At 39.7% G+C, this 12,429-nt stretch overlaps 2 protein-coding genes across 3 annotated transcripts in view; both read right to left on the reverse strand.

Moving 5' to 3' along the window:
* The window catches only part of LOC6577914, a 186,356-nt gene that overhangs the window by 67,729 nt on the left and 106,198 nt on the right, over positions 1-12,429 (reverse strand). For both annotated transcript variants that reach the window (XM_015165898.3, XM_002003809.4), the window contains exons 4-5: positions 9,862-11,162; positions 1,517-2,744 (exon numbers count right to left, since the gene is read on the reverse strand). In XM_015165898.3, the coding sequence (XP_015021384.1) occupies positions 1,517-2,744; positions 9,862-10,530 (1,897 nt within the window). In that variant the 5' untranslated portion in view covers positions 10,531-11,162. The remainder of the gene's footprint in view (positions 1-1,516; positions 2,745-9,861; positions 11,163-12,429) is intronic.
* On the reverse strand, positions 7,033-8,135 carry LOC6577915 (caltractin). Its single transcript, XM_002003810.4, has one exon. The coding sequence runs from the start codon at positions 7,933-7,935 to the stop codon at positions 7,381-7,383; it is 555 nt and encodes a 184-aa protein (XP_002003846.1). The 5' UTR covers positions 7,936-8,135; the 3' UTR covers positions 7,033-7,380.

The raw sequence follows: 12,429 nt of genomic DNA on the forward strand, positions 1-12,429 counted from the left end.
AGAATTCTGATAACTCAAATTCAGATGTTTCACCCTAATCCAATATCCTCCTCTATTTTTTTCAGTTGAAGCTTTGAAAGCATTTGTATCAATAATAGCATCAAATCGATTTTAATTGCAAGCCAAATTTGATTATACAACTGAGTCGCTTGACCAGGAGCTGGGGCTAGTGGAAAGCAGCTAAGCAAATAATGTCAAGTGAGGCGTAAAACTAGCTCAGTTTTTGCATGTTAAGCAATCCGCTTGATTATGGAAAGAGCTCGAGCACTCGCAGGGACTGCTCGATGGCTGGACCTGACTCCAAAGTGAATTACCGATAAGCAAGCTTCAAATGGAAAGCATGTGCCGCAGTTGTCTGACAAATGCTGCTGCTGCGGCTGCGGCTGCCTCTGCCATTGCGACTGCCTCTGCTACTGCGGCTGCTGTTAAAGTGGTCGGAGTAGTGGTGGGCGGCATTGCAGGCATCAGCGATTTGCATAAATTTAACATGGACAGGACATCCTACGCCACGCAGTTTTTGGTGGGCGTCGAGCACTGAACTAACGAGCTGCAGCAGCAACAGCAGCGGCATCATCATTCCCGGCCTTTGGAGTGATGAGCACTTGATGAGTACGACAAAGTCACGCGGGCATTGGCAACGTTTAACATTAAGCGCCCATGTTACATGGGGCGCAATCAAACGGCTAACGACTAAATAGAATTGCGTGTGCCTCCCAAGAGGGGCGGCTGGCCAAAGGCACAGGTCGATGCTGGACCCGACAAGTGCACGGCCAGGTAACAGCAAACCAGGGATGCGCACACTGACCGAACTAATACAGTGAGTAGTGAGCTTATAGCTTAGTGCCATGAAATGGGTGTACCATCTGCTGTAATTAACTGAATCTCGAAGCTCTCAGTGAAAAAAAGTGTAATTTAACAGATGCGAATGATCATAAATTATGTGTACTTTCTTTAATTTATAACTGAATTAAGCAGGAAAGAAAATTTGTTAAAAACATTTGTGATTTACAAAATATAAGTTAAATATATATATTTGCATGTCAATAAAAATATCTATATTCAAATAAAAAAGAAATACAAATAATAATAATAATATAAAATACTTAAACATAAAAAATATATAACAGACAACTTATTTAATAAATCAGTATAATAGTAGTTAATATAATAAACAGAAATATAAAAAATTTTGTAAATAAAAATATATTTAATCTTTAATAGGAATTTAAAAAATTATTAAAAAATGTCTGGAATCATAGAAAAAAATAGGAATAATAATAATTTAAATATTTTTAATTTGAAAAAATAAAATAGAAAACTAAATAAATTTATGTACATTGTAAATATATTTATATATATAATTTAACAAGTACCTAAAAAAAAAAACAAATTTAGATTCCGAAATATTTATAGATATAGCTAATTTAAAAAAAAAAAATATTATACTGAATAAAAAATGATTTATTTTAATTATTTACGGTAAGGTTTTACAAACTCGAAATTTTTGTGAACTTACGGAATGAGTTAGTGCCCGAACTGGATGAGCCGCGACTGGGGCACTGTCGATGCTTCCAGGGCATGATGCTCGTGACGCTCGAGTGCAGCTGATGATGTTTCTGTGGCGTGGCCGGAATGCCGGCACTTGCGCCAACGGCCGCATGATGCAGCAGGGAATGGGCCACATCGTGTGCATGATAATGATGCGAATGGCCATGTGGATGTGAGTGGGCGTGGGCTGGCAAATGTGACTGCGTGTCGCGCTCTTTGAGTATGCCGTTGCTGTTGGCGCTATCGAAGGAGTTCATTGTGAAATTGGAGGAGGCCAGCGCCGATGATTGTTGCATTTTCTGATACGGCACACGGCAGCCGCCATCAATGTCCACCAAATTGCCAAAGCTGCGACTGTTCATGGGCAGCGTCCAGTCCATGCTGCTGGTGTGAAATATATGTGCTGCCGGCTCTGTCAGCTGCTGCAGAATGCCCAGGTTCGGCTTGGAGTCTGGTTGCTGTTGTTGTGCTTGATGTTGCTGTTGTTGCTGTTGCTGCTGCTGTTGGTTGATTGGAAAGTTGAGCAGCGATTGGGAGAAGCAGCGACAGCGCTGCTGCTGAAAGTGAGCCAATTGCTGCTGCTGATGCTGCTTCTGCAGGTAGCGGCTATAGTGGGCCAAGTGTCTAGCATAATCGCTGCTCGGCCCGATTGTATTGTATTTGTTGGGTGCGGCAGCAATAGTTGCTGCTGTGCTGCCTGTTGTTCCAGCTGCTGTTGGTGCGGCTGCGGCTGGCACAAAACATAAACTTGGATCAGATTTCTGGGAGTGCGGCGTAAAGATGTTGTCCTCCTCGTGTGCGGCAAAGGGCGGGTGCTTGGGCTTGTGTGACTTCTTAAGGCTGTGGGCGTGGCTATTGCCATTGCACAGATCCGGCTTGACATTTATATTGCTGCTGGCGCTGCTGTTGCTATTGCCGCTGTTGGTGCACTTCAGCAATGTCGCTGCACAATCATCGAGCGCCGTCTTGGTGCAGTCCTCTAGCAGATCGCTGCTGCACAGCTGAGCCATGCCCATTGCCAAATTGTTGTTGCTCTTGTTGACAGCTAATGGCAACAATTGTTGCTGCTGCTGCTGTTGTTGTTGCAGCTGCTGCAGCAGACGCAGGCTGCGCATGCTGCCGTTCCGTTTGAGCGCAGGCGGCGGCGGCACTGGCGGTATGATGTCCACATCCGAAAAGCTGGGCGTGTCGCTTAGCTGCAAGATGGTGAAGAAGAACAAGAACAAGAACAAGGCGTTAAATAAATTGAAAATTTACAGCTATCACAAAAGCGGAAATTGCATTAACTCAATTGACATGGTAAACTTCCGGCCAAGAGCAAAGCGCCGAGAGTTGGCCGCATGCTTAAGGGACAGTTTACTAAGCCATATTGCAGGCATTGTAAGCCATTTTATTTTGAAGAGCATGATGTAAATGATGTAAAATTAATGTAAAATTAAATATTTAACCCTTTGCATTTGGCTCTCCCATATTCATGCGATGTCCCAACATAACAGTTTGCTCTCTTTATATATAGCCCCTCAGTTGCCCAAACTTCTCTCCCCTCAATAGATATTAACCTGGAATATTGATGCTCAAAGAGTTTTCAATATATTCTAATGCGGCGGCTCAATGCGTGCTACACTCTAGCAAATTGGTGAAATTGTATAGAAACCGATTTTTTGCTTGAGGGCCAGCACATGCGTTTGCAACTGCCCAACGGCTACATGAAATTTAATTATGCCATAGACAGAGAAGAACACATACACACACACACACACACTGTGAGAGGGCGTGTGAAAAGAGCAAGAAAAAAAGGTTTATTTGAGTTAAAGGGACTCTTCTCTTTACCCCTGGCTATGGCTATTGCCCAGCTTCCAGTTGGCCATCTAAGTGCGCAGTGCGTGGTGTTGGTGTCCTAATTGAATTTGTTACGGTCAGGTCATGGCGTCATCATCAACATCATCATGATCATCATCATCATCTTATTATTATTATTATCGTTGAGCATGAAACACCGACGCTCCGGGGATTTGAAATTGAATTCAGTTACGGGAAATACATTTGCATTGATTTGCTTTTTATTTTTATACGTCTGGCCGAAACGAAACGCATTGACATTAATAAAAATTTCCTTTGAATTTTGATTGCTTTATGTTGGGGCTCTCGGCAGGCCTACGCCTCCTCCCCCCGCTGCGCTGCCTGCCAATCTGTTTGGCCCTTCGCTTCTCGTTATTATTGTTGTCGCCTGTCGTGTTCCTGTTGATTATTTTTATTATTTACTTAGTCTTGTCCAGTCCTGCCACTGCCAGTCCCCTGCCAGTCCCCTGCCAGTCCCCTGCCAGTCCCTTGTCTGTCCCCAGCTTGTCGCCGCTCAGCTCAGTTCAGCTCATGAACGAGCGTGTCCGCTGCTTAAGTGGAAATTGAAAATTTTCATATTTTCATTACACGATGCTGGTAATTTCCTACGCCTGTCGCCGTCGAAAAAAACTTAAATAATTTATGCAAATATTCTGCGGTGGCATCTCTTGCATATTTTGCCTGTCCAACGGGCTGACCAAATTTTCATGAAGCAACGCGCTGATTTTATGCTCTTCAAGTTTTTTTTTTATGCTTCCCGAAAAGTTTCTAATAGCCAATTAAGTCTAAGAGGAAGGTTTTTTTTTCTTTGATTTCAAATAACGAATATATAAATATTTAGTGAGGTGGTAGGTTCAGCAAAGATAAGACTTAATTTTTAATCTAATATTTCCATATGCATGGCCCTAACTTTGAGACTCCTAAATTGACTTTACATTGTTATGGATTGATGGATCAAATAAGCAATGTGGTAGACTCTGCAGGAGGCGTGCACTTTGCTGGTTCTTTTTTACTCTGAATAATTCTTCAGCAATCTTAGTTATTGGAATTGCATATATCTATAAAGAATGATTATTATTATTTATATATAAAAAATAAATAAAGAAATAAAAATATAAATAAATATTTAAAACAAATATATATTTATATATTAAGAAATAAATAAATATAAAAAAAAAATAATAATAATAATAATAAGACATATATACAGAATCGGGCCTTTTGAAACTTATTTAGCTGCTTAAAAAAATCTTAGCTAATATCCAATGAAATTAAGTTGAAAATGCCGTACAAGTGCTATAATTTTTTGTTCGTACATTAATTAGTCAGCAACTAGAAAAAATACTACAAGAGGACAATATTTGCTCATCTTTCTTTTAGTCATTGTTTATTGTGCATAAGTTTCTCAAGCAGCTCCCAGTTGGGCTGGCGACCTCAACTTTGCAAAGTATATTTACTAATTAAAGGCTGAGAGACGGGTTCAGGTCCCAGGCATCATAAATATGCTTGCATATGCACTTTGAACTTCTTTTGCATCTTGCGCTTCTCTCTGATTTCTGCCCGTTGCGGCTGTTGTTGTTGCTGCTTTCGCTTCAAGTAGAAGCCATTCTAGCATGGATATGCATATGCATAACTCCCCCTGGGTGTGCTGGTTAACTGCGCCCCAAAGTATGCAACATTATGCAGCATGCTGTATATGCTTATTTGGCGTTTATGCCACAAATTGGACGCCATGTTTATGAGGATGGGCGGAGGAGGAAGCTGCGGCTGGCGGGCAGAGCTCGGCTATGAGTGGCACCGCAGGACTTGGCTAACCGCAGCTAGCTGCTTTTTTGAGCATTAAATTGCTTGATATATCGTTGCATAACTATATATATGTAAAAATGTACATATATCTTTTATTTTACATTCGCGACTTTTAGCTTAGCTTTCTCTTTGCTGACTTTCTGCGTGCGCTTTTCTTCTTTTGAATTATGCTCGTCTTTGTCTCGCCTTAAATTTCATAATGCACATTTTATAATCATTTTTCGTCTACTTTGCTGCAATTTCGTGCAATTTTTTACCATAATTTATGTAAGTATGTGTGAGTGTCTGTATGTGTGTGTGTGAGCATTCATCATTGTTTTTTTTTTTTTTGGTGCTGTTTCTCTTCAAGTTTCCCGCTACAGCAATGAACATTTTTCCAGCTCAGCTTTGCGAATATGCTCACAGTTGTCTGTGTGTGTGTGTGTGTGTGTTTGTTGGGTGTAATGTTGAGTTATGGCAGTTTTGTAGTTTGCACCAAACTTTTTTTATGCTCCGCTTTCGTAGCTGTTGCTCCGAGCAGATCCTTTTACATTTTAGTAGTTTTCTCCTTTTTATTCGAAATTTCTTTGGATTTCAGGGACTGGGCAATGTGCTCGTCTGACCGGGTATTTAGTTAAATGTTCGTAAAATTGAGTGTTGCTTCTATATCTACTATATATGTATATATTTGAAGTTTGTTACGCTTTGGCTCTTTAATCGATTTGCCAAAAGCAATAAGTAAGACGAAAACTTTTATAAATGCACAAGTTTGTTTTAGGTTTATTTCAATATTTTTTATCTTTCTTCGGAATGCTATGAGCTGGATACGTAATTACCCGACAGCCTCTTAACTTTACGACTTCATCAATGGATATTTGGAGATTTTATTTTTGTTTTTAGCGAACGTAATTATTTGAAATAACTTTGTTTAAGACACGCTCTTAACCAGACAATAAAATTGTTGGTCTTTATTGCGCATACGCCATGTGGTTTGGGTGTTAATTAAAGTAGTTAAGACTATGCTCAAACTTGGGCAATCCAAATGCGCACATTTCATCAATTTGATCTTTCTGTATAGAGAAGTATGAATACACTTGTATTTGATATACAAGCCCATTAAAGAGCTGTACTCTTAAATTAAATCTTTAAAACTTCAGCTTCTCTCTACTTAATTTATTGTACTGTATTCTTTTTTCACTTTCATTTGCAGTTGAGTCTTAATTTATCGACCCGGCGTTGGCTTGAATATGTACTCAATTGTCTGATTGATTTATTAAGACAGAGTTCACTGTTCAGTGGGTTAAGTGCTTGGCAGGCAGGCGGCGTTAGTTGACTGAATTGTCACATAAATTGCGTATACGCCGCATGGCCTCGCCTCGAACAAGCAACAGCAGCAGGAGCTGCAGCCGTCTGATGAATTTAATGCCGCTGGCTTGACTTGTATTCCGAAGTTGAACTGGAACAACTAAATGGCGCTAAATGCAAAGCATAGCGTAAATAAAAAGTTAAACGATGCTACTAAATAACGAGTAGGTTTGCCGGGCCAGAATCCGGCTGGAATGCACCCACGCATGCCACCAAACTGTTGCCGCAATTTGTTGCAACAACTCGGCAAAGTGGAGCATCAGCTGCTACCACACACCCACCCACGCCCACACACCCACCAGCCTGGAGCCACAGCAAACGCATACATCAAATGTGTCAAAGAGATTTGTTATGCATGACAGCGGTCTGAGCTGATCACAAAAAAATAAGGACAACTAAACACAGGCACATCTAGCTATAAAGCCGAGCTGTGCAAGATAATGCGAGCGGGGGGAGGTTTTTTTTTTATACGTAATTGAAGTTCCGCCGTGCTAATTGTGACAAATGGCAGGCAGCGGAACTTAAGCTAAAGGCCATGCCGGGCCGGGCCGGGCCAGTTCCAATGCAGTTTTATTTGATGTGAACTTGCTAAAGAATAAATTACATTTTTTACTGGAAGCTAGTGTTTCCTTAAAGAGGGCTTTATTAAACCGAAGCATATCCAAACTTCTTCAATCTGTCTTCTGTGATGTGTGAATTAGTGAGAGCAAAGCGGCTGCCTGATGTATATATACATCACAGATGTATATATGATGTATATATACATCATAGATTGTCAGTGTGTTTAGGTCTTTTCCCCCGTGCCATATCTGGTTAGTGTTTGTGTCAGAGTCCAAGGTCTGCCTAAATCAAATTGGTTTTCTTCACCACATTTAAGTACTCCTCGCGAGACACTTCGCCATCGCCGTTCAAATCAGCCTCGTCGATCATTTCCTGTAGCTCCTCGTCGGTCAGATTCTCGCCCAGTTCGGTGGCGACTCGCTTCAGATTTGCGAAGCTGATTTGACCGGTGCGATCATCATCAAAGAAGGAGAACGCCTTTAGGCTGTCCTCGATGGCATCTTTGGCGGCCATTTTCAAGCGCATCAAGTGTAAGAAATCATTAAACGCAATCCTTCCTGTCTTATCCTTATCGATCTCATCCATCATGTTTTTGATCTCCTCCTTGTTGGGCTCGAAGCCCAGTGCTCGAATGGCCACACGCAGCTCCTTCACCTCAATGAAGCCAGTGCATTCCGTATCGAACAGATCGAAAGCCTTCTTGATGTCCTGCTTCTGCTCCAGCGACAGATCGAAGGTCGGCAGCAATTTCTTGTTCTTCGCCTTGCGCGCCTTCATCATCACCGAACCCGACTGGATGGTGGCCGCCGAGACGGCGCTGCTCAGATTCAATTCCATGCTGAAGTCCTTTGCCTTTGTTCTAGCTGATTGTGTGGAGTGTTAAACTAAACCTTATTTTCAAATATTTGTATAATTATATTTTTTTTGGTGCGTATAGAGAAATATTTTAATATTTTTTTTTTAATTTTTTCGTTTTACTGTGTATATGTTCACAATCCTCGCCGTTGGAGAACTGAACTAGTTTCACAATATATATGATAAGCTGTTCGAGTCAAACTACAGCCAGTCGCCTACTTGGAGGCGTGGCATGCTAAGTTTCAGAATAGCAACTAGATAATTTAAACCTGATGTGAAATAGTAATATGTTGAAACATTTTGAATCGGATACAAATCATTTCAGCTTTAGTTTAACTTTAACTTACAAATATTTTAGTACAAGACATATTAAATATTTTCGCATTGAATTTTGTATTTCTGTTCTATAGTTGCTAAGTAAACTGTAAAGTCTCATCTCAGTTTTAAACGAAATCTTCGAGCACTGTTTTTTTTTTTTTGTAATGCCACACGTAACAAAGAAGATGTTGGCTACATCTTAGCTGTTTCATAATTCAAATTTTCCCTGAAGCAGTCATAGGACAGCTTTAAACTCAAAATTCATAAGAAAGTTATTTTAAGTCGGGGCCAGTCACTTTTGCTGGCTTTTGAGCTTCCAGGAAGTTGGGCTTATCCGCCCCAGCAGCTCACGATATTCCTTTTGACATGCTCTTAACATCGCATCATCTTTTTTAAATTTTTGTTAATATTCAAAACGTGTTTGTTTTGTAAATATATAGAAATATATTTAAAATTAATATTTTTTGAATTTTGAAAATATGAGTATAATTAATAAATATGTCATAAATTATATTATATCAACTTATGATATATAATTAATAAATACATATTGATATATTAGTACAATGTGGCATTGTTTTATTTGAAGTAAACTTGCAAATATATATAAATGTATTTGAATGATATTTTTAAAGTCAAGAATTAATTAAAATGATTAATTTAACCATAGAATGTTAATATAAAATCATTAATTACATTAAATATTATTAATAATTATTTATTGCTACATTTAACCATTATATAACTAGTTTATTTAAATTAATTCTAATTTCATAATGTTTTGAAAATATTGTATATTATTATTATACAATAGATTATTATATTATTATTACCAATATCTTAATTAAAATCTTTTACTCATTTATGCCTATTATTACTTTATTTCATTTAATTTTCTACATTATTAAATTATTCCATTATAACTTTAAAAAAAATTATGAATATGTTTAGTAAAATCTGAAATATTTCTTAATTTCTTGGCCACATTTTCTTAAAGATTCCCATTGCCACTTCTTCTTCACGCATCCAAACCTATTTAAATATATACGATTAAAACTAAAATCCTTATAAGTTTCTATTTGCCTTTGTCTATTGTCATTTCATTTTCATTTGAGACTTCGGCTGAGAATGCAACTACGCTAGTAGTGGAGTAGCTTTAGCGGCAATTTATTCATAATCTATTATGAATATTTAACAAAGTGCTTGCTCAACCTGTGCACTTGTGTATAGTGTGCTGCACACTGTATTAAACACTGGCACAGCCATGTCTCTGGATAGGCAGCAAGGTAGCACTTGGCAGCTGGCAGGTGCAATGTGTGCTCCGTGCTCTGTGTCGTGTGCCATATGCCATGTGCCAGCTGCCCAACTGTCAGTCAAAGTTCTTGCTGTTGTTGGGGCAAGTACGTGCCGCGAATTGTTTGCCTATCAAATTTGCCTGCAACAGGCCGTGCATACATACGTATACATATATACATATATATGTATATACATTGAGCAAGGCCGCTCTCAATTGGGACACGCGCAGCACGTGCCTGGCACTCGGGCTGCTCATGATTCCAATTACATAAACATAAGCATTTGCCTGCTTACCTGCGATTCGGCTGTGCCTTGGCTGCCGCCGACTCCGCCGCCAATAGAAGTCAGTGATAATTTACGATTACGTTCGCGCTCCAGTCTCATGAGTATTTGTGCGTTCTGCTCACAGGTGTAGGTGTGCGTTTTGCGGCGTCGCTCCAAGCTGTACTCGTACAGCGGACGCGCTGCGTCCGGCTGCAGTTGCGCCTCGTCGCCGGCATCGCAGCTGCAGAGCGACTGATTGCTGCGGCCCTTGGCCCGCTTCAGTGAACCACGATGCGAACTGCTGATGGAGGCAACGCGTTCGCTCACATAATCCGAGAAGGTGACCACATTGTGATTGCCGTTCATATTATTGTTCGCCTCGTAGGCATTGGCCGGCCGCAGCGCTGGCCCAACAGGTGCCACGCCCGATTTTCGCTTAGAGGGCGAGACATAGTAAATGTCATGCTCATCGAATTCTATGTTGCGCTGCTGCTGCTGCTGCTGTTGCTGTTGGTGCAGCGCTGTGGTGGCAGTGGCTGTGCTGCTGCTGGTGGTGCTGGCCACGCTGTTGCCGCCGCTGCTCAAGCTGCAGCCGGCCAAATCGGCCAGCGAGCGTTGCAGCAGCATCGGATGTGGCACACGCTCGCCGCGCAGCGAATGCTGCTTATGCAGTGATTCCAGGCGTCTCAGCTCCGTCATTTCAGTGCAAGAATCTCTCTCACTCTTTAAGCTAATATCTATAATGTGCTTTCTCTAAGCTACTCTTGCCTTTCTCTCTCTCTCTCTCTCTCTCTCTCTCTCGGTATTTCTATTCCAGCTTTCTGCTGCTCATCTTGGGGCTTATTGTCATCACTTGGCTGAGCTTAGCTGCCTGAGTCATGTTATATTCATGGCCCACTCACTCGCATTAGCATAACACTTTGTCTGCCTTGACATACATATATAAATATATGTATGTGTGTATGTATTGTTGGTAGATTTTTTAATTTTAAATGTGCCTGCCGAACTGGCAGCTAGCTAAGCCGGCTAACGATTTCCTTATGTCAATATAGCAAATTTTCAATCGGCTTTTGCCAAACCGTCCAACTGTGTCGATTCCCTTCCAGCTTCAGCTAAGCCAGCTTCCAGTTACCAGCTGCTGCTGCTCCAGTTGATGGCCCTGCTGACAGCAGTGTGTGTAGCGTCGTCTCATTGGCAGCCGCTTAGCAATTCGATTTGCCAAGGATTTTGCCTCCTCCACGCTGTCCTGCTGCGCCCTTATTCTTTCAGTTCTTTTAGGCTGTTTGTTCTGTTAATAGACTCGTCTTTCGCACTGGCTGCGCTTCTAATAACTGCAAAAAAGAGAGAAGCGAAATTTTTTGTCTGCTTTAGAATTGAGTGGCAAAATAAATGTTTGTTGTGCTCCTTTCGGATTTTCATTGTGTGCCTTATGGCCGTACAAACAGGATAAACTCAAGTGTGTGTAGCATGTGTGTATATTTGTGTGTGTGTGGGTGAGTGTATTTATTTATATATTTTCTCTCGCTTAATTGGTGTTTGGTTACGCTTAAGCCGTTAATTTGCAATGAAATTAAATCTTTGCTTTGGGGGAAGTCTTAAGATTTTGTATAAAGAATAACGAAATAAATATATAAATAAAAGAGATTAATTAAATTTTATTTTAATTGGATGACGGAAATTTGTCATTTCCAACTTAATATATAATGAAATGTGAAATACTCGGAACATATATTCTAGATATACATAAATATGCTTTACATTCAGCGGAAATTTAATGTAAATATTTTAGCTTTAAAATTTAATCAAAAATTTTCAAAATTTATTCACAAATATAAATACTTCTAGCCCACACATAGGCAGAGGTTTAGTAATGACTGCAATGGCTGCAATAAATAATTCTGTTAAATTAAAAAATATATATATGTCAACTTAATTTAGTGCCACATGAAAAATAAAAATTAACTAAATTGGAATACATGCAAAATTAAATTATATTTAACATGCATTATAATATTATCAAATGAGCAATTTCAATAAATGAGTTTGTATATTTCCCTTTTAATGTTCTAAACAAAATTTCTTTATGTAAAGAAGTGAACAAAAGTTCATTCAAAATATTTTGTTTATAGAATCATAAAAATATTTGTTCAAAATTCAAACTTATCCAAAGTTTTAGCCAAGCTTTTCTTGCGAATTCTTGTAAGTGCTATAATCGGCAAATACTTTACAAAATTGCTAACACATACAAGCTCACAGACATACACATATACATATATAACCACTTGAGTTAAACTGTTGTCAACTATTTGAACTGCGCCCTTAAAAACTTGACGCTTTACAATACTGCAAAAGAATTAACTCATTACATGCGCTCATTAAGCTATAGCTAAAGTTGATTAAGGCCTTGAAAAAACTTTTTGTTCAGGAATGTCTCGGCGCCTGTCAAGGGGGCGTGGCTGACGACAGTGCAGACAGACACAAGTCTGACAGCTTGAAGTGCCACTCGAAATATGCCCAAGACAAAATGTTTGTTGTAGTCGTCGGGCGGGAAGTAAAAGTTGCCGTGGCAAACTTCTTAAAAATACTTAAGAGGCGATA

Source organism: Drosophila mojavensis, unplaced genomic scaffold (genome assembly GCF_018153725.1).
Source record: "Drosophila mojavensis isolate 15081-1352.22 unplaced genomic scaffold, ASM1815372v1 contig_49, whole genome shotgun sequence".
Lineage (NCBI taxonomy): Eukaryota > Metazoa > Arthropoda > Insecta > Diptera > Drosophilidae > Drosophila > Drosophila mojavensis.

Bases quoted from the DNA above. Each gene is read 5' to 3' on its own strand.
- LOC6577915 (XM_002003810.4), bottom strand. From the start codon at position 7,935: ATGGAATTGAATCTGAGCAGCGCCGTCTCGGCGGCCACCATCCAGTCG.